Here is a 24,736-nt window from a genome sequence, read left to right on the forward strand (position 1 = left end):
TTCTGTTAAAGCTCACTAAAATGCATTAGCGCATTACCGGTTTAACCTCCACTGAGAAATGCTTGACTGTGCCACTCTTCAGCATGCTTGACCATCCGCCCTGCCTTCCTGAGCATTTTAATTGATTGCACCAGCCCACTCTTTCCCGTCTGTCTCCGAGTACACCTGTCTCTCCCTCCTCTTCCTCCGCTTTAGGCCGTGCTTTACCTCAGCAGCGTCGACGCTCATCAGTCCGTACTTCACCTCTTCCTCTCAGCTCCTCTGATATAACCTGGGACAGCCTTTGAACACTTAGCCTCGGGTAACCTCCATCTCTAATGAAGAGCGCTACGCGGCCTGCTTATTAACAGCGTGCTAGCACGGCAGATGGGAGTTCTAATCAATCCGGTTCAATTTAGCCGCTATTGAGGTGCAAGATACAACATATGGCATATTGGTGATCATTCTGCACAGCTGCTCAACACATATGCAGCATGTCGATGTGCTGGGCTGCTGCTCAGAATCAATGGGGGGATAATCTGAATGTTGATTGGATGATGTTGTGGATTTGACTCATATGGATGGGAGTGACTTTGACTTGTTAGCTAGGATGTTAGCGCATACATAAACACATTGACTCCTACAATTTCTATGAATTATGCATCAATCTGCCTCCACTATACTGAACATATTAGGTTAGGCTCGTGCTCTTAGATTTGAACACGTCTGATGCCTTATCACATTTTTCCATATTTCTTTTACATCTTATCCGTAATGTGTCGAGAATAAAGGGCGAGGTGTTTACATTCCAACGCACACAAACTAATGCATCTGGCATTTATACATGCAGACAGTCTTCTCCTACGCCTAACTGCTACTTCCTTGTTGTTGTGGTTTCAGTATTTCAAAGAGCGCTCAGGCCCGTATGGAATCCGAGCGCCTAGTGTGTGACTTCTCGCAGCTCTTCAAAGGGCAGATGCCGAGGCGCTCTCGCCCAAGAGGAGGCTGCCTCTGTCGGATTGGCATGTCAGTTGGAGATGTCTCTCAGGGATAGAAGGAGGGAGAGAATTGTGTAGCCACACATGTCCATACCACTCACTACGGAGGCAGAGGAAGAGTTCTGGCAAAGGTTAGACTGACGTGGGTATTTGAAGAGTGATGCGGGTACCAGTATCCTTTTTCTTAAGACTAATCGCCAAACTTTTCAGGTTTAAGTTTTGTAATCATCTTGCCAGGCTGAATATGCCTTCAAAACAACAATTAGACCATCAACTCTGGACTGTGTAATCAGTGTCATGAGGATGACAAAGTTGTTAAGAACTGTAAGAATATAGCACAAAGCAACAAGATAATTGATCTGTCAGAGGAAAAGGCCTGCACTTTGTGCATTATTGTCATACATCAGGACACTTAAACAATAGTGACTCACAGAAACAGTTTATGTTGACATATTTTGGCTCAAGTTTGAGTTGTTTGAAAAGTGTCTTTGACGTAATTCAAAGCTGAGTCCTCTAAAAGAGGAAACTTAAAAGAGTACAGGGTCGTGTATTTCTAAAACTATCACACACTGTTTCTACAAAGCAAATACTCAGCAGCTGATGCAGGACATTGGCTTTTCAAATCCAAGGTCAGTGGTGGTATGAATTAAATAAATGGCCAGTAGTGCTTATGGACCACCGACAAATTTCTTATGATATAGGTATAGGATTTATTTGGGCTGAGTGTGAATTCAAGCCAACTGGGAGCTAAGTCACATTGCTAACACCCGCTCAATGAGCACCTGACAGTCAGGGTAGCTACGAGGTAAGCTGCCCGTCTGCTCAACTACTCATCACCAGAGATTATATCTCCCCAGTCCTTCCAAACATCCACTGGCTCCCCATTCAATATTCCAATTCAAAATCCTTTTCATTACTTACAAGGCCCTCCACGACCAAGCCCCCTTCTACCTCACTGACCTCCTTTACCAATTCACTCCCACCTATAACCTAAGACCCGCCAATGCCACGCCAACTCCAACAGCAACCTCCTCACCCCTCTCACCCAATCCAAGCACCGGACCTGGGGGGGACAGAGCCGTCTGTATGGCTGCCCGCTCCATCTGGAAGCCTCTCCCTCACTCCCCTCTTTACAAACTGGACTCAAAACCCACCTATTTAAATCTGACTTTAATCTGTGATCCTTCATTATGTTATTGTTGTAATAGGATTATTTGATAAACATGCATATTTAACTGCAATGTCTGCACCTAGATTGTTTTACTGTTTACTGCTTTTAATGTCTTTGCTATTTTTTCAACATGTAAAATGTCTTTGAGTACTTTTTAAAGCGCTGTATAAATAAAATGTATTATTATTATTATTATTATTATTATTATTTGTCTATAGTCTAAAAGTTGTGTTGCAACTATAACCAATTGGAAACATCTAATGGGAGCTGTCATTTGAAGTACTACTGTTTGCAATATCTCTACCTTCCGGAGTAGACCTGGTACAAATTAAGAGACTTACTAGATCAACAAGTTAAGATAAGTTTTAGCTTGTAGAACAAGCTTGCAGGCTGACTTTATACTTAAAATGACATCTATGGATTTAGCATGACATACAGAACAAATTTGACATGTTTTACCTGATTTGTTCCATCTTACAGAACTCTAAAAACATTTTTTATCTGGTTTGCACAAGATTACATGTTGTCTGCAAAAGATACGGATCATGTTGGAACAAGAAAACACACAAAAACACAGAAATATCATCAGGACTTCAGGCGCTCTGTATTATCTTGTGCGCGGGATATTAGATCTATCATGTGCATGCACAATACGAACCAATACTAAGAAGCTAAATTGAAACCAGCAGCTTATTCTAGAGTTGATAGAAAAGAATAACTTTAGATTTCAATGACACAAAGTCCAGCTGATGGAAGTGGCACAAAAGGTTAGCATCTTGTCCGAGAGATGATAATAGTTCCAGAGAACAGGTGCACTGCCATGCATGGGAAGACACCAGCTGGACAAAGACGGGAAAACTTTCTGATGTGTTGACTGAGTGTGTGTAGTGGCTGAAATCAGTGTTGATTACAAAAACCTCAGGAATTAAATAACTCAGAACCACTTTGGCACGAGCTCAAAGCTGTGCACAACTGGAGAAAAGCCAGAGGCCAATGTGAGTGCGTGTCAAAGTGTACAGGGGTGTATGTTTGTGTTAGCGAGAGCAAGACAGTGATTCCACAAGGGGCACATCACTTGTTTTAACAACTTCCCACAAACAGTCACACGTACGTGATTACAAAGACATCAAGCCGGCACCATTACGTGTCAACTTCAAAAACTTCAAAGCCCAAGTGAAAGTTTGGGAGAGCAGCTCCGGCTTGCCTTGCTTATGAAAGCAGAGTAAAAAGTTTTGTATTCCCCAATCTCTCCACTTTCCTGTGTCTCTGCCTGATGCAAATTGACAGACGGAAGGAATAAATGAAATAAATAACCACACAAACAAGGGAGAGGGAGGACGTGAAACAACCAGAGGACAAAGAAAAGAAAGCGAAAGAGAGAGAGAGGGATCGGAAACATCACACATCAAAGATCCTTCGTCATCTCTTGGGGCACTGGATGGCGAGAAGAAAACAAAATTGCTATCTACCCTCCTCTATCTCACTCTCTTCTTCTCTCTGCACTTTATTTGGTCTCTTTTCTTCTATGCCTGTCTCACCATTAGAACCTGACTGTGGGAGTTGTTGCCTCAAGTTCTTTGGAGTTGAAAGTCTTAAAGAGATCTGTCACCCAACCCAAACCTCCAACTTCAAACAAGAGATGCAGGAATGAGATAGAAAAAGGCAGAAGAATGAGGAGAGATGAGATGATTTGAGATCGGTAGGTGGCAGGGCAGAAAGAGAGGGAACAAGGGAAGGTGGAGATGAAAGGATGTGAGGGAGGGAAAGAGGCGACAGATGAAAATAAAAGATAAACTTTAAGAAAAAATGTAAGAGGAATAAAAAGGATGTAAAGACTGGAAGGGGAACACATGCCTTAAAAACAACATCAGTTGAGGAAAGCAGCAAATTCTTAAGGAAACAGTTCAACATATTGTAAAATACACTTTAACTATCTTCCCAAGCGTTGGATAAAAGATCATTGCCGCTCTAATGTCTGTTGTTGATAAGAAGCCAGAACCAGCCAGACTTGGTTAGCCTAGCTTAGTATAAAAATTGTTAGCAAGAACACACCAGAGTCTGTTAGCCTAGCTTGGCTAAAAGACTGGGGACCAGAAACAGCCAGAGTCTGTTAGCCTAGCTTGCTTAAAGAATGGAAACCAGAAACAGCCAGAGTCGGTTAGCCTAGCTTTGCTTAAAGAATGGAAACCAGAAACAGCCAGAGTCGGTTAGCCTAGCTTTGCTTAAAGAATGGAAACCAGAAACAGCCAGAGTCGGTTAGCCTAGCTTTGCTTAAAGAATGGAAACCAGAAACAGCCAGAGTTGGTTAGCCTAGCTTTGCTTAAAGACAGGGAGCAGGTAGCAAACAATAGCCTGGCTTTTACCAAATATTAAACAATCAAATAAACCTCTCTAAAACCAAAACTGCCTGTTTTCATATTGTTTATCAAAGCAAATAACAAAAGTAGCATGCTTAAATGCTAAACCAAGATGGTAAACATGCTAAAAGTCTAAGTAGCTATAGCCCCACAGAGGCCCTAGCAGACTGTAATGGACTGTATTTAGGTTAGAAAGCTTGAGAACAACCATCAAACAACTGCTATGTACTTTAAATCAATTTCTCTTCCTTCAACATACAATTTTATATTTTTAATTTAAGTCAAGGTTAAGAAGATTGTCAGTTAGCCTCCTTGCATGTTGTCAGTTAGCTTCTGAGATAACTGTTTAATATAGTTAGGTAACTTTTGAGTTGCAAAACACTTCTGCCACCACAAAATTCTCAAAACGTAATATGAACAAAATAAGTGCCATAAAGATTATTACACTGTTTGATTTTACACTGTTTGGTGTACCCAATTCAGTGGTAATCCATGTGTTGTGGGGGAATGACCAGAAAGGACAGCAAGGATATGGACACGAGGTTATTCTTGTCTTGTTGTGATGGTAGGAGGACTGAGGAGAGAGAGGGAAACACAGAAGAAAAAGGAGAGGAAAGTAGAAGAGGTGGAGGGAGTTAAGTGGGGAGGAGGGCCTGTAGGGCTTGCTGGAGGAAGGATCCACAACGGAGATTGATGAGCAGTGGAAACAAGGTGACTTTAAGGAGGGGCGGGGAGGAGGAGGAGCCAGGGAAGGAATGAGAAAGTTACTGTAGAGGCAAAGTGAAGGCAGGCAGAGGGGTAGAAAGAAGGGGTTGGGTTGGCTGGGGGAATGGTAACATATTCACGTTGAAAAGATTAGATGATGACAAAGGAGAGGTAGATGGACATAATAAGTAACAGTTTTGCACCATTCAAGTTAATTCAATGACTTTAAGGTTATATGTGTTAGGAACATCATTGCATTGATGCTAACCCATTTATACATAAAAACATTAATGTAGCCGCTAATGGTGATCTGCCAAAGGATGTCCTGTTTGGAGTTGTGTTCTCCCTTCTGACTGACTGAGTGGTCTGTCGGTGCTCTAGTTTCATCGCCTCGCAAGAGATATGAATAGCAGGAGATACAAATACTCTGGCTTGTCCTTGACCATGGCTACTGCTTTAAACCAGATTTAAATCTCTCTTGGTTATCACCCCCAACCCAATATTTCCTCCTTTTTTTTAACCATTTAATTCTATTGAATAGCCATGTGCAGACAGCATATGACTAAAGCTTTGGAGAGACAACATACCTTACATTGTCTTTTCTTATGAGATGATTGATCATTTGAAAAATGAAAAGGACAATTTTTACTCAGAACATGATATTGTGAAATATAGATTTAGGAATATTTTAGATTCATATCTTATTGGCTGCACGGTGGTCCAGTAGGTACAGAAGGTTCCTAGTTCGAATCCCAGTTCATGCAAAATGGGCCTTTCTGTGTGGAGTTTGCATGTACTCCCTGTGCATGTGTGGGTTCCCTCCAGGGTACTACGGCCTCCTCCCACAGTCCAAAGACATGCTCGTTAGGTTCATTGGTGACTCTATAAATTGCCCATAGGTGTGAATGTGAGCTTGTGACTGGCGATCAGTCCGGAGTGTACCCTACCTCTCGCCGAATGACAGCTGGGATAGGCTCAGGCCCCCCCCCCGCGACCCTGACCAGGATAAGCGGAATAAATAATGGATGGAGTCATACCTTATTTCAGTACAGTTATATGCATTAAATAGTTAGTGTGCATATGTGACATGTTGCCCCATCAGGAGGTTACATGTCACATTGGATTTTGCAACAACTAAAACAAGAACCAACTATTTCATTGGTTACTTTTACTAAAACTACTAATAAAAAATATAATCTAGCTTCAGGAAAAAAAGATTAATACTTGACCTTGGAAAGTGGCTATTTAACCATGATGGCTGTCTGACTTTCTTATTCAGGCAAGGTAAATATCTCCCCGTTTTGAGCCAACATATGTCACTTAATGTTTTACTCCTGCTTGTTTTCAAACAGCTAAAATAAACTTCAAACCTAGGTATTATAATTTGTTTTAACCATGACAGAAACACCTTTGGTACACAGTTCTACAAATTGTACAAAATCAGACATAACATAACTTGACAAATAGCTTTCTAACAGCTCAATGACTGTTGGTATCATTAAAACTAGGGCTCTCATCCAGTCCCATTTGTCTGGCCTCAGAAATACTTAGCCTCCTGATTCATTAGCTAAAGTGCTGTTTGCTCGCACATAATTGCCATAAATCATTGTCAGCCTGGTGTCAACATGGAAACCATTATCATGTCAATTGTTGTAAGCATCCACAATTGCCTGTCTTGTCTGAAAGCCTATAATTACAAAAATAGAAGAAACAATTAAAAGAAAGTGATAGCGGGGGAACACTTTCTGGTAGATGGGTGTGCATGTGTCCGTGTATACAGCATGTACTGTATGTATGTCTATGCGTGTGTGTATGTGAGAAGTACTTGAAGGTGACTATGAATTACCGGCTGGCTAAAGAGACTAATTAGAGGAGCAATTATATAGCCGCTCCCGGCAGAGACTGGGAGTCAACAGCCAAATGACCTCTCCATGAGCCCATAATGGGCCACATGCATGCGCGCACACACAGACACATACACACACACACACACACACACACACACACACACACACACACACTCTGACTCTCATGCACTTATAAACACACGTTCTGATATCCACAGGGTTTTTTGGCAGCATGGCAATTTTAGTGAGACCGATAACATTCACTTTCTCACCCTGTTGTGTTTTTAGAGCAACATAATGGTTAAAGTGGAGGAAATACTGTATACTATTACAAATGTGGGGGGCATCTGAGTGGTTCAGTGGTCTAAAATGCAGTATAAAGCATGTTATCTTCTGGGTTTGAATTGAGCCCTGGTTGGTGCGATATATACAGTATGGTGTCATCAGCGTAAAAGTTTATTCTGATGCCTGAGAGTATGTTAAACAACATGTGTGTGCCCTTAGTTATATTTTCTGGTTACCACAAAGGGTCCACACATAAACAGTAGATCATTATGTTGGGCTGGTAAGTTTTTAAGTTTGACATTGGACTCCTTTCTTTATGGAATTCTTGCTAAAAATTGTTTCAATTTGAGTTTATCATAAAATATGATTAAAAACTGTCCATCCATCCATCCATCATCTGCTTATCCAGGGACGGGTCGCAGTGGCAGCAGGCAAAGCAAGGTGACCCAGGCGTCCCTCTCCCCAGCAACGTTTTCCGGCTCCTCCTGGGGGATTCCGAGGCGTTCCCAGGCCAGAGGGGATATATATAATCCCTCCAGCGAGCTCTAGGTCTGCCCCGGGGTCTCCTCCCAGTTGCACGCGCCTGGAAAACCTCCGAAGGGAGGCACCCAGGAGGCATCCTAATCAGATGCCCGAAGCACCTCAACTGGCTCCTTTCGATGCAAAGGAGTAGCGGCTCTACTCCGAGCTCCGTCCGGATGTCTGAGCTCCTGACCCTACCTCTAAGGCTGAGCCCAGACACCCTTCGGAGGGAACTTATTTCGGCTAGCTGTATCCACGATCTCATTTTTTCGGTCACTACTCAAAGCTCATGACATACTTTGCCTTCAGGCTCAGCTCCCTCTTCACTATGGCAGTCTGGTACAACGCCCGCATTACTGCTTTTGCTGCTATTCTTAAAGAACAAATACATATGTATTTCTGTATTTCTTCCATGTGCCTTAGAAACTTTGACAAATTGTCATAAAACAGCCCTTTAAGTGGTGGAATGTGACACTCAGTTTTAAAGGTTAAAAAAATCAATATATACCTGCCTATTTATATTTATAGAGCCTTGATTAATTATGCGGTAGCCAGGTCCGTCCTATAAATACATTCAGTCAAGTCTGGACAAGCAGACATGAGAAATATTATATATAGATTCAAAGTGATTGACACAATCTGAGCCTGTCATCTCAGACGTCCATCACAAATAAGCATCTAAATATCCAGGTAGGAGTGATAACTTTTTCCACATTAAAACGAAACATTTGCCAAACAATTGGGGCTCATTATGAAGCCTGCAGCTTAACTCAATGCTTCCATAGTCCTCACATGCAAATTGTGAACACACCAACACACTTTAAGTAGTCTACTACCGGTAATTCCCTCCCAGCGCTCGTCGGGGGCTCGGAAGAGGTGTTGATTTGTGGGACAGCAGCTAATTATCTGTCAGACGTGCTCCTGATTACCTTCCGTGCTTCCTTTATAATAGAACAAGTCTTTCACAAAGGACAGAGCAAAGAAAATAAGAGTCCTACACAGATCAGAGACAAAAGAAACCCAGCAGGAGGACATTTTAGACTACAGTAAAAAACTAATGGAAAACAAAAGATATCAAACATGCACTGACTGCAGAGTGGTTTAATGTTTGGTGTAAAAGTTGGGCAGCCCACTGTTCATTTGCTTTTCACCTTAATGCAGCCACTTTGAAACACATTTTCAGTTACACAGAGCAGCAACAAGTAAATAAAGAAACAAATTACAGCTATAATTCAAAATTGGTTTGTTTTTGTTGTAGTGCGGGTTTGAGTGCAGCAACATAACAATATAAAAAAAGTCTATTACATTTTTAAACTCTTTAAATGAGCTCGTCAGCATCTTCTCTGTTAAATTTACTGCCGTCTGAAAAAAAAGCACTCGCTTGAGCAAACACACTGTCCTCCATAATTTCTCCACAGCGCTTGTTTTGGGAACATTTTGGCCCAGATACGATGTTTTTGCATCAAAGGGTCCCCAAAGCATTGTTCTTCGGATCTGTTAGCAGACAGAAGACACTGGGATTACCTTATATCAACCCAGGTTTGTGTCCAGTGTTTGCGCACAGACAATGATATTTTTGACAGGTTGTAGACAATATGACGTATGTTGGTCTGATGTATTTTTAGATTTGAAATACGGCTGGATGCACTGGGATGGAGTGCTTCTGAGGATGCGAGCTAAACGATAATGTGACTAATAACAAGTTAAACATTTGTCCGTCCTAACAGTCCTTGCATCCTTACTCTCATTTTCATCATCATCTTCCTTTATTCCCCAGTCTGCTCTGGTAAAAATGAAACATGCTGCAACTTTTAAGCCTGTTTCTACAGAGCTTTAAATACAGACAGAAACCCTGTTATCTGAGTATCATATTCGTTAGTGCACCAAAATCTAAAGCTCAACTCTATGTACAGTTTGTGCCAGGGTTTAAATGGGATTTCTAAGGAGGGAGAGCTGGGGCGATGAAAGTGAGAGCAAGAAAATAATCACACCTTTAGGCTGTTTTCTTGAAGAAAAAAAAAAAATCAATGCCATGGCTATGTTTGGGTTAAATGGTGGCCATGAAGAGCAGACCACATCAAGTAAAACAATCTTCAGAGGATACCATTGGTAACGGTCGTCTTCCAAAACTAAGCTAAATATCAGCCATATTCTACTGTTCAGTGTATCAGAGCTATGTTAAGTTACAGCTCATGCAAACTCCACTGGCAATGTGTTTGTGCCCATCTCTCTGTCAGTTAAACCATGTCTAATCGACTAGCATGGACGTCCTCTGAGCACATTCGTAGCTGATCAGTTTAAATGTTGCAGGGAGAGTTATTCCTAACACAAACTGTTGCAGCGAGTTGTGAGATGAAGAGCTGCCATCACACCTCCAACACAACATCATGGTAAACAACTACCTTGCTGTGAGGTGCGATGGAAAAACACTCTTGCAACAGCTTGCGGCCATTCATGGCACACATACAGACAAATGAAAAAAAAAAAAAAGTAAGACGACATTTTTTCGACAGCGAGACACAGGCTGATGTGAAGGATTGAAGCTTAAGTGGGTGTGTGGGAGTTGTCATGATTTGATACTGCCATGCAGAGACAGTAACAAAGAGTGAATAGGCAATAAAAGTGGTGATTTGGTTTCAAATTATTTCTTGTATGGGCTGGACGCAGGGGAGCAGAATACGAAATAAGAATTATCTTTGTTTTAAAAGACATCGCCTGTATGAGCAAGTATCCTTTTCACAGAGAAGCTAAGTAGGTCAGACAAAAGTGTGGTTTTGGCTGAAATGGTTTCCTGACTAGAGAAATCTCTGCTCTAATTCCGTTAACTCAAAAACTTTTTATTGTTTGTATATACTGTGTATTGGTATGGTGTTTGTGCTGCTGGATGCTGGTGGTGGGCAGAGGCAAAAGAAGGCATCAATGCATGTGGGAGTTTAATATGCTGATCCCCAGTAAGGCCTGAATTCATTAGTTCATGCATGCATGACCGGCTGGATTTGTTTGTTTTATCCGTATGCTGCTTTAAATACAGAAGTAGATATTGGAATAGAGACAAAGGCCCAATCTTAATCTGCACCCTAAAGCCCTAGCACTGAACCCTCACAGACTTTACTGACATCTGGTGTGCAGTGAGTGAGTGCAGGAGGCTTGAGATAAACATGAGGAATGGGTCACACTAACATGACATCACACAGTGGCTGGAAAGAAGATGCCCCATTAAATAAAAACTAATTTAAAAATGACTTCCAGTATGTAATTGTGTTTCCTACATTGTAGTGTTTATATATTTTAGCAAGCTACCAAAAGACAAAAAAGTACAGCGGCCGATGAGGGCAATCGCGCCGCAACGGCCCAAACAGTTTCCCTTAGAAGGCACAGGCTGCAAATTGAGACATGATGTGAGTTCAAAAACGCATGCAAAAGTCCAAAACAAGTGCAACGACGGAAACAAGGGGCAGAAACAAATTAATTAACATCCAATGAGCTGCAAATACACAGTGCAACGTGAAAAACCCCAAAACACATGCAAAAGAAAAACGCTGCAGATCCAGTCAACACGACGGAATGTAAATGCATTTGTTTCAGCTTTTTGCCGCAAGTTTTGTTGCATTTGTTTTGGACTTTTACATGTGTTTTTGAATTGCCTGTTTCTTCTAATGGAAACTGTTGCAGCGTGACTGCCCTTGTCGGCCACCGTAGAAAGGCCATCGATGTAAATCCTCACGTTCTTCAGGTCGTCATGATTCTGAGAAAGTCTAAACAAGTCCCACTGGAAAGTCTGCAGAGATGCGGACTCACAGACGGTGTGCGATGTGGCGTTGAAATGAAAGTGTGTAGATTGGGATAAGGCAAAAGACTGTCACACTGAGGAAATGTGGATGTCTGGGTGAGGAAGAAGAGTCTGGTAACCGTGAGAGAGAAAAGAGACTGTGAAACAACAGGGGCCACAGCAAGAGAAAAAAAACAGGAAAACATGTTCCCACAGGCTCAAGTGTCAGTACAAACCAAGCAGTGGTGAAAGTTGCTACAGTCCCTTAGTAGAGCTGTGGAAGCAGGCAGACTAAGGCGGTGCCAGGGGGGGGTCATGCCATCTTGCCTACTGCCACACTATATCCATCACACGCCTCGTCTTGATTACCTAAGCCCTGACAGCACGTGCACACCGTCGATACTCCTACGCCAAATTTACCAGCATCTACCAAGCTCTCTTATTCCTCCGCCTCTCCGTCTCCATCTTTTCCTCAATTCATCTCTCCCTCTCATCCTTTTCTCTTACCACACTTAAGGTCAGGGTGTGATGTGCGCAATAAATCTTCACAGCAGATTCTGACAGCCACCCTCAATCCACGAAGTTCTTCAGCGAGAAGAGCTGCACTGCACATAAACTTTCTCTCTTAAAAACTATTTGGGTAGGCAGAGAGTCTGGGTGGAGAGTTGGGGAGTGTTATTTGGCCAGAAAGTAAGACAAATTGGTGAAAAAAAAATAAATAAATACAAAAGCAATTGAGAGGGAGAAAGGGGGCGAAGGTAAAGGGGGAGATTGGCCGGAAGAAGAGAGGATTTAGCGAACCCATTTGTTCCAGATTAATATGATGAATGGGACAGAACAGAAGTCTTTTCTGTGCTGTTATTTTCTTTTATTTGGCTTTGTGCTCCCTCTGAAAACAAGACGATATCAAGGTCTCGAGTTGCTCAAAAACTCTCACACATAACCACCTACAAACATACTGTGAAAAACGTAATGCATGAACAAGTGCATATCTGCTGAACGATGCAAACAACACATAAACTTTCTTATTTTACACACAAATACAGTCAGACTCAAGGCTCGATTGCTTTTACCTACATTTTCATTCACAGAGGGGTTTCATACTTTCATACAATGAGCTACAATACCTGACAGAATGAACCTCCCTACCTGATTGAATGGCATATTCTAAGCTTATTTAAAGAGGTTGTAATCCATGCCTAGATAATTTTCATACTCAAGAGACTTAGCTACCCTTCCTGACAGAATGAGGTACTTTACTTTAAAGGAAATGTATAAAGGTTGGAGTCTATTCTTCCTGATAATTTGTACCTGACACAATGAGCTAGTCCATTCTTATAGAAATGTCTTTACTGATAGCTCGAGCTAAAAGGCCTTACAAAACAAGCTATCTTACGTTTATCTCACATTTAAAGATGTGTGTGACCATCATGCGGAGCCAGTTGGTGCAGCAGAGCTAAATTTAGCAGGCTCTTCAGAAGGAGTCATCTATCATTCAACGCGACTCCTCCCATGAGGAGAGAGAGATGCAATGTGTGTGTGTGTGTGTGTTACAGAAAGATGTAAAATAGCTGCTCAAATAAAGTAAGAAACATGGAGACCTAGTCTGTTTGTCTCATGAATTGACACAGGACACAGAACAACAGGATTTGTCTCACATGTAGGCCTGATTCTAAAATATGTGTCAGCTGTAAAGCTCTTCAAAAAATGGTTAAAAAAAATATAAATAATTAGCAGTACAAGATGGTTTTAGAGGGAGAATGACAGCATTTGAGTCATTGACCATTTTCACACAGCAGCCATTTCCCCAGGGGGGGAGGTGAAAATGCTGCTTTAATGTCATACTGCTGCGTTCCAGGTTGTAAAAATTAAATCTGGTAAATAATTATCATTACACTGCTAAAGATAATTTAGTGAAAATCTGGCCATATGTAAAGTTAAAACACATTTGATAACAGCCAGACAACAGCTAGCGTTAGCATTCTGCCACTTAGGCCTACTAGATAATTTTAATGTTGGGTTGGAAGTGGCTGTAAGCTGTATTTTACCGTTTATAGTGTTACATGATATGATAGGAAAGGCGTAGCTGTTGTAGTGTTAGCTAAGCGCTTTAATCATAGCCATGCTAGGTAATAGGCCTTAAATTTACATCCTAGCTAACCATCCTAGTTATGTTAGCTTGGAAGTGGTTGAATGCTAGCATTAGCTGTTTAATCTTAGCTTACGTGTTATCATTTTGTTCTACTTGAAATGTGGCCAAATGTGTTTTTACTATAAGTTCTTTACGGTTATTAACCAACATTTACCTGAAGAACAAGCAGGAAAACAGGAGTATAACAGCATTTGAGCTTCCCACCCTTATCGTGATATAAGAGGATATAATGGAGGCCGTGTGACTATCATGAATTGCCTTTTTTAAATCCTTGCTGATGCGATTTTAGCTAGGAGTACAGCCTAGCTAATGTAATGTTAGCTTGCAAGTGGTTGAATGCTAGCTCTAGCTGTTGTTTACCATAGCTTTTTAGATATTTGGTTCTACTTGAGATCAGGTCCAATGTGTTTCTTAACCGAGCATTTATATGACAAACAACCAAGTACATTACTGCATTTGAGGTTCCCAATCCGATTGTGACATCAGAGGAAAATGGCGTAAATATTGTAAACAGTACCATAGTACCATACCCTCTGTTATCCACCGTAATTCAAACAGAAGCAAATGAGTAAGTTGTGACGGTTTTACAATCCGACAAAGTCCATGTATGGAGGTGGTCAATGTGCATTTATGAGTTGACAACAAATCAAGCTTTAGGTTAGGTTCCCTTTCCAAACCATAACGGCATATTATAACCATAAAATGAAGGTACCTATAACAAAGCAGTGCTTTAACAAGGTTTCCCTAACCTAACCCAACTACTTATTTGTACCCAATCATGTCTCTAATAGTCTAAACAGTGTGAGGCCTTGTCGTGGATTCAAATTGCACCACCTTCAGTCGCACATTAATTTGGTGTAGAATGGGAGACAGCTGCATATGCTATTCCTTGAGACTGTGGAAATGGTTTTGTACCCCTGTGGGCCTTTTTTCCTCTCAGAATCTCCTTCCTCAGACAGATGTTGTGCGGACCTTTACTGGTTTATTGCTAACGGTATCTTTTTTTCCCCCCCACTTCATAATAAAACAGCATCATTTTTATAACCTCATCAGGTAGTGTGGTCCCTTAACATGCCATGGTTTACTAACAAGGATTTCTGATGACAGCAGTCAACAGCAGCACATCAGCAATTTAAAATGCCAGATGCTGTGCGTTCGAATTGTGCTCTGGAGATGTTTGTTTTGACAATAAGCCTGGACCAGTTAGGAGGCAACCGCGGGGGAAGATGAGGGAAAAAAATAGGCTGTTCTTGGTATTTTTTTGTCATGACTGAGAATACATTGTTGATGTATACAATAGATGTGGGCTCGCAATTTGAAATTGCACTTGTTAGCTTCACACTGAAAGGGGACAATGGGAAGGGGAGTATAAAAATCAATAGTTGTGTCTAATTTCAGTGGCTGCATCCTTCAAAGGACGCGGTCTACGGGGGGTGCGTCATTTCTAACTCTGAAATGAGACGGTCAGGATTTCCTGTTTGCGTCACCAACTATTCCCGCCCTTAAGCTTTCCTCACCAAAGACGGCTCCTGTCACCTAGCAACAGGTAGCTAGCTGGCTAACGAGCTTGCATAACTAAACTTATTTTAGATAATAAGATAATTTGGAGTTTCAAGACCCCTTTCGTTTTCAACATTTGTAGGGCTAGTTAATCGACTGAGTTGAAACCCAAAACTTTTACATTTAAAAGTGTATTCCTCGGCCGTTAAGCAGTCCACAATTTCGTTTGAATTGGCGCGCAATGAATCTCGGGATATGTTGGGCCATGAAGCATGCACCCGATGGATCCTTCCTGGCCCGGGAAAAGGAGGACGCATTTGTCAGACGCACCTGAAGGAGCCTTTGAATTTGGACAGCCTTCGACGCGCCGCTGTGACACTATCGGCCTTCAAATACATCCTTCGAAGGAGGCAGCCCCAGAATCGGGGCACAGCTAATATTGCCAGACAAATGTGCTTCAATTGGTAGCATAAACCTAATTTTCTTATTGTCCATGTTGTAAAAACACAATCAAATTTAAATTCCTTCTTGTTAAACTACATCCAAACCTAAAAGGAGACTTTGAAGGAGAACACAATGATAATGTAGTGGTTGGGGTTAAGATGTGCTTTAAGCAAACTTGGGTTACTTGGTAGCTCTAAGGGTAACAAGTTCTGGAAAGTAAACCTGCTAAGTTGATAAGGTTATGACTGTTTCCCTGACTTTAAAGCTGCACTTTATATACACTATATTTGTATATTATCATAGTGTCAAAGAAGACTAGTGTTCCAAAGTAGGTAACACAAAGGAGAATTGACTTGGACTTCACTGCAATAGACTCTGCCTGACTTTAAGATTCATCATTATAGTCTTAAGTTTTGTAACATCCTAAAACAACACAAGCACACAATCTTAACTATTAGCTCTATGTAATGAGATGATTTTGCCCTAGTTATGTAAGACAGCATTGTTACCAAAGCTTTTAATGTTAAAATTCCTTTTCAGTTAATGAACAGCATTTACCTTGACCTTCAGTCTCGCCACTGCTTTGCCTTCTGAATATTTGAGACTTGACTTGCGACTAAATGATCTCAAAAGACAAAAACTCAATCCTTGCCAACTGCACTTATCAGCAGACACAGCTAGTGATTAAATGACCTTGATAAACATGCAGTACACCTTTGAACCTGTCTCACACACTATGCAGGGTAAGTTATATTTCATAAAGCCTACTGCTGTACACTCATGAAATCAAAGAAGAGTGTTTGCTCGATCACTCTCCTGAGAAAGTGTGTGTTTTCCGTGTGGTAGGAAATGATGTCACTTCCACATTCCATTTGCAGTCCCAGTGGGAACATCATTTAGATCTCAATTATCCTGTCGTCTTTACTCCTCTGTAGCTGAGAGGCTTTAGGTGACTCCTCATTGATTCTGTCATCTTGCCAAAGTCTATTTGCCAAGCCAAACAAGGACAAAATACAGGCACTGTTCTACCTGTGCACCACCTATTTCCATTATAGCTGTCTCTCTGCGTGATCAAACTCTATAGAAAGATGGAATCATGGGAAATACCACTTCTGATTACTATTTGCAAGCCTCAAGCAGAAATCACGTCTCAATCCACAAATGTAGAACATAACTCAGGAATGGTCATTCAAATGATTAACCGATGCAAATAATAGTTTGGTTGGTCACTTTGGGGGACGACATTTAAGGTATGTAAAACAAGTTGTAAAACATGGCTCCGGTACTTTTCCAACACGATCGGTGATTCATCCAAAAACACCAAACACTATTAGGACAATAAAAAAAAGTTTCTCTCCCTTGAAAGTGCGTATTGTGGGCTTTCTGACAATGGGTCATGCTAACTTTGCACGCACCACTTTCATCATAGAGAATTGGGAAAAATGTAATCGCCAAAACAAACTGTAGTTATTCACAGTTCTACAAATAAACATGGATTATATCATAGTCCACACAAGAGTTATTTACTCTCCAACCAGCCAGCTAACCGAGCTAAGTGTTTGGTAAACCTTCTAGCACACACAGATTCATCCACAATAAGTTCAAAGCTTTTTTTCTTATTGTTTTGTAGAAACATTGTTCTCTTACTACAAAATGTCTTTATAGATTTTAGTTGTGTTGGGGCTGACATCGCTGTGTCTCACTGTATGAGTATGGTTTGGTTTCACATGTGCAAATGTACAGGTAGCTGTTTGGTTAGCTAGTAAGTTGTCACAAAAGTAGATACTTCAGCAGTTAGCTAGAATACAGGAGCTACTTCCTATGACTAGATATTAACTGTATATAGTCCTCTGCCTTACATGTACATAATTTTGCCTCATAATGTATATGCTAGAAAAATTTTAATATTTCTCAAATATCATTTTTATTATTATTACTTTTACTTTATGTTACTGTTTCGTTACTGCTTTCTTATTTTATTATTCTATTTTTAATATTTACCCTTTCTAATCAGAGTGTCCCAGCAGTATTTCACACGACTGTACTTGTATAACGGGAGTGACAATAAACATCTTGAATCTTGAATTTTGAACTAAGAGAACTCTGAGTGTATGGAATGATTGATTTTAACCCTTATACATTGTACTCCCAGAGTTGTGCTTCTAACGGCCTGAATTATGAGAATAAAACCTGAGGTCTAAAAATACTGTAACTGCACTGAAAAAACTGAAACAAATTTAAGGAGGTCTTGTTTAAAGTAACAGGACGAGTATAACAAAGTCATCCAAAGGAATATCTTTGAACAGTCTGACAATAATCACATTGGTAAAGGTGCTATCAAGAAAGAACAGAATTTAGCACCAACTGTTCTGGCCCCAGTATATGTTAGAGTGTTTGTAGTGACACCTACTGGTTAACTCAGGGAAGGCTGTTTAAACCTCTGGAGATAGTGGCAGTATTGTCCATCCTTGATGGCTGTTGTCCTTGATTTGGAACAATCTGTAAGTATAGCTACAGTTGGATAGGTCTTTGTTGATTGTAGTGATTATTTATTGATATCTTGATTTTCATGTTTGAGTCAACTCATTGTTCATGCTATCAATGCACATGCAAGTGCCCATTTTAGGCTTACTGCATTCTGTAGTCACTACTAGTACTAGCTATCTTTTATTACATGGTAACTTGTCTTATGTGAACATTATATTACATAATGTAGGTGTAGATTTAGGTTAATGTGCAATTCAGTTCAATTCAGTGTAATTTCATTGTCATACATGTATTCATTTCTGTGTCTTTGTTTTTGTAGCTGTTACAGTTTCACAAAGAAAGCTTCCACTAAAACACTTGACTTAGGTGTTTTTATTGGAAGCGTGTTTATCTCGCTGTCTAGGCCGTGAGGGCAGAAGACCAACTGAAAAGTAAATTCTTGGAATAAAGTGAGGCGTAATTATTGATATCAATAGAAGTCTCACCTGCGATACCACACGTCTGAACAACTAAGGTGTGAGTGTTCCGAGTCTTTCAGCTGGGGAATTTCTCGACACCTGTGTGCAGCTAAAGGCAGTCGTTTGGACCATGCAGACTCGATCCAATTTTCTACACACTTACAACACATTCAGGCGCTCCTTCAATACTGGCTCATGCTGAAAACAGCTTCAGGATTGGCAGCCTCCCTTTGAGAGCCTTGAATGTAAGTCTGCATTTTAAAGAATATGAATCTGTGCACAAAAGACGCGTTCAATACGAGCTCACTGCAAATCTCTTCAAGTCAATAACACGCGCGGTCCATCTCTTTCAACAATGCTCACAGCACAGATAGCAACGCTTAAAATACTGAATCCCACTGAACACAAAAGGCTTGTAAGCATTAAGCCAGGCCGCCTGTTATTAACAGATAGTACGGTCTTTTTTCAGGAGGTAAAACTAATATCTGCAACCATCTCACATCCCTGCTGTTCCAGTCATTATGTAGCGACTCGCAATGCCTGATTGGATTGTATGAGGAATTAATTGGACTTCTGTGATAAACCAATGTAGGGAGAGGAGGAGATGCTTCTGTGGAAGGGTGTTTCTGGGTTGGAGGTATTCAGAAGTTCATTTTGTTTAAAAGACATTAGCAGATGAAGAGGAAGTGGCGAGAAGGCGAGGCAAGATAGCGACTTAATGAAAGTTTCCTTTCATGCCCAAGGGTTTCAGAGACAGCCATTAACAAGAGGGAAGGAAATGAGAGAGAGGATGTAGGAAAGAGAAGGAGATTCAAAAAGTGCTCAGGAAACAGTTTAACTACTATTGTGCAGCTCGTTTCAGAGATGTATGTGGTGCCAGCAGAGTCTGAAGAAACTTTTATCACCCAGAGGTAATAAAATACATAAATCCAGATCAATTTAGACAAGGCCATTGAATTAACTAACTGCACAAATCTTCGTATCAAGCAGCAGAAACACTATCAAATAAAGCCTAATCTACAAATTAAATTCACGTGGGTTTGTATCAAGCGTGGCATGGGAGAAAACCAGCTTCAAAGTGTGACGTGATGCATTTTATCAAAGATGAGTTATGCGTTCTTTTGAGTAGTTTTCAACCTGAGTGCATGTAGTATCAGAGTAATACCAAGGGCCATCAGGCAGAGTGGAGGGGTGTAATTTAAAAGGCAAAAAGTTCAAAGTCAAAGAGATTTTTTGCCCACAAAACAGAAGAAAATTGTATCAGAGTGGAAATACAGTGGGACATAATTTGATCCTCCACTTTCTGGCCTTTGCCTTTATCTGATAGGACAGTGGATACGGTCAGAAATCACGGAAGAGAGTGGGGATTGCGTGCAGCAAGGGGCCGAGTCGAGCCCAGGGTCACTGTGTTGACAGCTGTGTCTCTATACATGGGACACGCTTTAATGCCGAGCACCCCTATCCCCTCCTGCCTGCGGTCCTCGCTTACTCACAATCTGCCAATACGCTTGTGAGCTCTACTTTCAAAGCGAACACAGCTGAATGTCACACTGTAGAACAAAAGAAAGGCTGGCAATAAAATCTCTTATAAAAAACGTATCAGCATCAGTTAATTCGAAGAGAACAAGAGTTACAACAAGGGTTAATTTAAAATAAATGTGGACTGTTCAAAGTTGATGTTTGCTAAATGCTAAGATTCTCATACTGCTGATGTTAGAAAGGTATAATGTTTTCCAGGTAACCGTCTAAGCGTGCTAACATTTGCTAATTAGCCATGTACACAAAGCACAGCAGAGGCTGATGGGAAAGGGAAAGTGAATCACCATTATACATTTTATGGAAATCTATCTATTAAAAATGTTATGTTATTACAAATATAATTATTATCTATTTAAAAGCTTATTAGTTATTTCATTCATGGGCAAAGTAGCGGAACAACTCACTTGATTTTTTGTGTATTATTCGGGATGTGAGTCCAAATTCTGCAAACTTACCCCTCCCTAAATAAATCAGACGATCTCAGAAGAGATCTAATCTTCTCCTCATTTATATTTTATAAATTAAACTATCCAGTCCACTGTGGCATACTATTCTGTGCATTTATTCCGCCTGGATATAGGTTATATCACCTTGTCCATAACGTTACACACAAACATTTAGAAACATTCTTCATTTTCAGTTTAATTCATACGGAAGCCCTAAGAAGAAACACATCTAACATTTGACTTACTCAGTTTTCCTGTGTTAACGAGTGATTTTTAATTGTTTTCTCGAGATCTCAACTAATTTATCTTGTTATCTCGGGATAATGGGATCATTTTCTGGTGATCTAGAACAGTAGTTCCCAACCTTTTTTCCTTGGAGCCCCCCCTGCTTGTATCTAAGAAAGGCTGAGCCCCCCCGGCCCACACATACGTACACCAAAACAATAAAAGAGATCGATTCCAAATCTTTACTGGCAAAAATTAACACCAGTCAGCCTATAGTTTGCAGAGGTGTGGCCTACAAAGTAGCTAAAAAAATGTCTTTTTTAATAGTTGAACAGACTTTTGATTATCAAGTAAGTGCTTTTATAATGACTTTATTGCATTGGCAAATTTAATCTTGACCATCTCAGTACAGACAAAGCCTCGCGCACCCCGAGCAATCTTTGGTGCCCCCCTAAGGCTGGGAACCATTGATCTAGAAAACAAAACAACAGGCTGGTCACTGTGATATTACAGACCTTGACATGCCAGGCTGCCATCGTTAAGCCTGTTTCTGTGTCTGTTTTGTGCTTTTGCAGGTCTGGGGATACGAGTTATGATCATCTGACTTTACGGTGGTGCAGCGTCGTTATCTTGAGATGAAGAGATAAATAAGATCTCCCGAAATGACTCGTTATCACAGGAAAACGGAGTAAATAAAATGTATGTATGGATGTCCGCTTAGGGCTTCCATAAAATTCAGTTTAATCAAATTCAATGCAACCTTATTTTTCAAGGGTAGATTGTAAACCAGGTCATTAACTATAAATATAATATAAAGTGGTGGACATATTGACTGATGGATGCTTCAGGGTGTAATCACTACAGCTAATACTAATACACTAATATAAAATCAGCAGTAAGTAAGAAATGAGTCAAATTCCATCCAATTTTTCCTCCTGCTGAATTTAATCCTGTCCTGATTTGAAAGACTTAAAAAAAACAGACAATGTGACCTCGATGTCATCAGTAGAGCCATGGTTATAAATTCTGCTTTACAAATTCATTTTTTTAACACATTTATCAGTAAAATTATTCAATATTCAGTAAAATGAAAGAACTCCTGAAACCAAGACCTCCTCTGTTATGAGAAGCTGCAGGCTCTGTGAGAAATGCGTGTTCACCTTCAGACTGTGACAATGTTTAAGAACTAACTCGTTAAAAAAAGCAACAAAAATGTGGAGTGAATGAGAGAACAGACGTTTGAGAGATACTCTGTGGGCACTCTGTGTCGAAATTCCTCCAGATGATGGCTCACATGTTCCATCAGGAGGCTGATGGACGACCTCTTTCATGCTCTCCCCCCAATCAAGACCAGTGATCTGTCTGATCAAATCAGCCCCGGGTGCTGCATCTGGGTGTCCAGGCTCAGCTGTGCGTCTCTCCCCTGAATCTAATGTCCTCGCTGGGGGAGCGCGGGGTCTTGCAAGTCGAGGTGACCTGTCTGACTTTTAGACAGCTTCCTTGATCAACAGACAGCTGCTGTCTACAAACGCACACACATGGAAACACTTGTCCCTGGAACGAGCGCATTTCTGTCTCTGTCGGTTCAAGTAACCATCACATGCTAGTGTTTTCGTGCATGATACGCCATGAGGACAGGCTGCGTTTCAAATATTGAAATTACTCTTATACTCAATGAGGTTTAATTCAATATTAAATGAGAGTCTTCCAAATTCAATCCTCGTTTCATTGAATCAAAGTGGCGACATGTTCTCGCTGCTTTTGTAAAACATTTCCAGTCTTGTCCTACTTACACAAATATTCCTATTCCACAAAAAAACTGCTCATATTTCTATCTCTGATCCTATCCTATGTTTTATCTCTGGAAATATCTGATTTCAGGCAGTGGTATGGCAGCTCTGGCTATGACAAAAAACAGATAAAAAAGTCTTAATATCCATAACCAATGTTTATTTGAAGAGTCGCTAACTCACTTAGAAAACCGCAAAGTTGTTAAGTAGCGTGGTATGAGAGTTCTCCAAAGTAATTGGGGTTAATTAAATGCTTTTTTTAGGGGGGATTGTCAGAGGATTTCTAGTGCAGCCAAGCACTAAATAGAAAAGCATGCTAGTTCTTGGATGTACACACAAACACACACACACCACCGAGCATGTGTGTACAGCTTTTAATGAATGTTTCGTGGACAGACCAGTGGTTCTCGGTCTCTTTTAAACCTTGTGCTACACTAACATTGTAAATCTGTGTAAAAGATTCTATTATTAGTGAAGATACAGACAACATTATTTGAGCCAAGAGGACAACCCCAGTGGATGCTTAATACAGGTTTAATCTCAGCTGCAGACTTCATCCCCGTCTATGAGATAAGCCCATAACCTACTTACTAAATCCAAAAATGTGAGCTGAAGTATAAACTAAGGTCACATGTATGATTTGTAACTCATGCCCCCCGTTCGTGCCCCAGATGATCACAGTGTCTTACCTGCTCCAGTTTCCAGTGGAACTCGGCCGGTCTGAAGGTGTCCACCTGGGTGAAGTCTCTCCTCAGCAGGAACACCAGGCGGCAATTGTGGACGTACAGCGAGTAGTGATGACGGTTCATCTCTGTGGAAAGGAGGGAGAGAGGGGTGTACAACACAAGGGAGCAAATCATCACACCTACTCACTGTCAGGTAAACTGGACATGTAGCTTTGTGAGACATAACAAAACTGGGACAGCAGCACTACTTTCAAAGGAGCATACTCTCTCAAGGTCACCTTCACTGGAATTTATTTTGCCCTTTTGGAAAAGCTCGCTATGATGTGACTGAACTTTGAATGCTGGATCATTACAGAGCTACAAACTAAGTATTGAACAGACCCCCTCCCAGCTGACCCTTAGGATAATTTAATACAATAAGCAGTGATAACACACAGCCAGAAAATCCCATTTAAAGACCAAAACCAACTTTGTGGCTCTCTGTCTGCTCTAACCTGTCTGTGTCACTTAGCCTAAAGCTAATTTGTTCCCATACGGGTCACAAATATATAGTTTAATTTTCTAAGCAGTAAAAGTCTTAAAGAGGGGTTATTATGCGGTTTCACATTTTAAGACATATATATAATTTTACAATGTTGGATGTTCAAACTAAACGTGGGTGAAGTTTCAAATCTGTAGGTAAGAGTATGTTGGAGTAATCCCCAGGCTTCTCAGCTCAGTCTGCAGGCTGCTGTGAACGCCAGGTTTCACACGCTGCATTTTGTGACATCACTGGCCAATCAGAAGAAAGCAGGCTTGTGGGGCGGGGTTTCTTAAAGGGACAGATCTGACTGAGTCGTTCCAGGCAGAGGCTGTATGAGGGCCTGCACAGAGCACCAGCGTGAGAAAATTGATCAGTGTTTTTAACTGTAAATTATGCTAAGCTACACAGGTATCACGGAGTGAAAAACTAAGCTTGAAATTAGCAAAATACCCCACCTTTAAATAGCTTATAAAACAGCAGGGCAATGTGGTGATTTCAAGAGAAGAAGTCACTAAAACTGAAGTTAACGCTGCTCCGTTGGGGACTATTTTCAGCTGCAGAATACACAGTTATTGTTCTAATGACAGCAGGATGGTGTAGGTATGTGGGGTGAAGTAAAAATTAACTACAGTACATTGCCCATACTTTAGTATAATGAAGGAAGACACCATACGTGCCCACTGCATCTGTATGGCACAGAGGGATATACCCTGAAGACGTGTGAGCTTGTCCCATCTTGGGTTGAACCTGGTTAGTACTTGGATGGGAGACTGGTTAGCTCTCCTTTCTTTTATAGAAAATCTGTGGTTTGATCCCCGACTCCTGCGAGATACGGACCCCTTAACTGCTCCTG

The 24,736-nt window shown here is 40.9% G+C and overlaps 1 protein-coding gene across 1 annotated transcript in view; it reads right to left on the reverse strand.

Annotated features, from left to right (window-relative positions):
• The window catches only part of LOC138604611 (calsyntenin-2-like), a 298,135-nt gene that overhangs the window by 46,097 nt on the left and 227,302 nt on the right, over nt 1-24,736 (reverse strand). The window contains exon 8 of the mRNA XM_069676563.1: nt 23,364-23,485. Coding sequence (XP_069532664.1) covers nt 23,364-23,485 — 122 coding nt within the window. The remainder of the gene's footprint in view (nt 1-23,363; nt 23,486-24,736) is intronic.

The sequence above is a fragment of the Semicossyphus pulcher genome, unplaced genomic scaffold (genome assembly GCF_022749685.1).
Source record: "Semicossyphus pulcher isolate SPU_LCO1_2020_fin unplaced genomic scaffold, fSemPul1.0.p SCAF_26, whole genome shotgun sequence".
In the NCBI taxonomy this organism is placed as follows: Eukaryota; Metazoa; Chordata; class Actinopteri; order Labriformes; family Labridae; genus Semicossyphus; species Semicossyphus pulcher.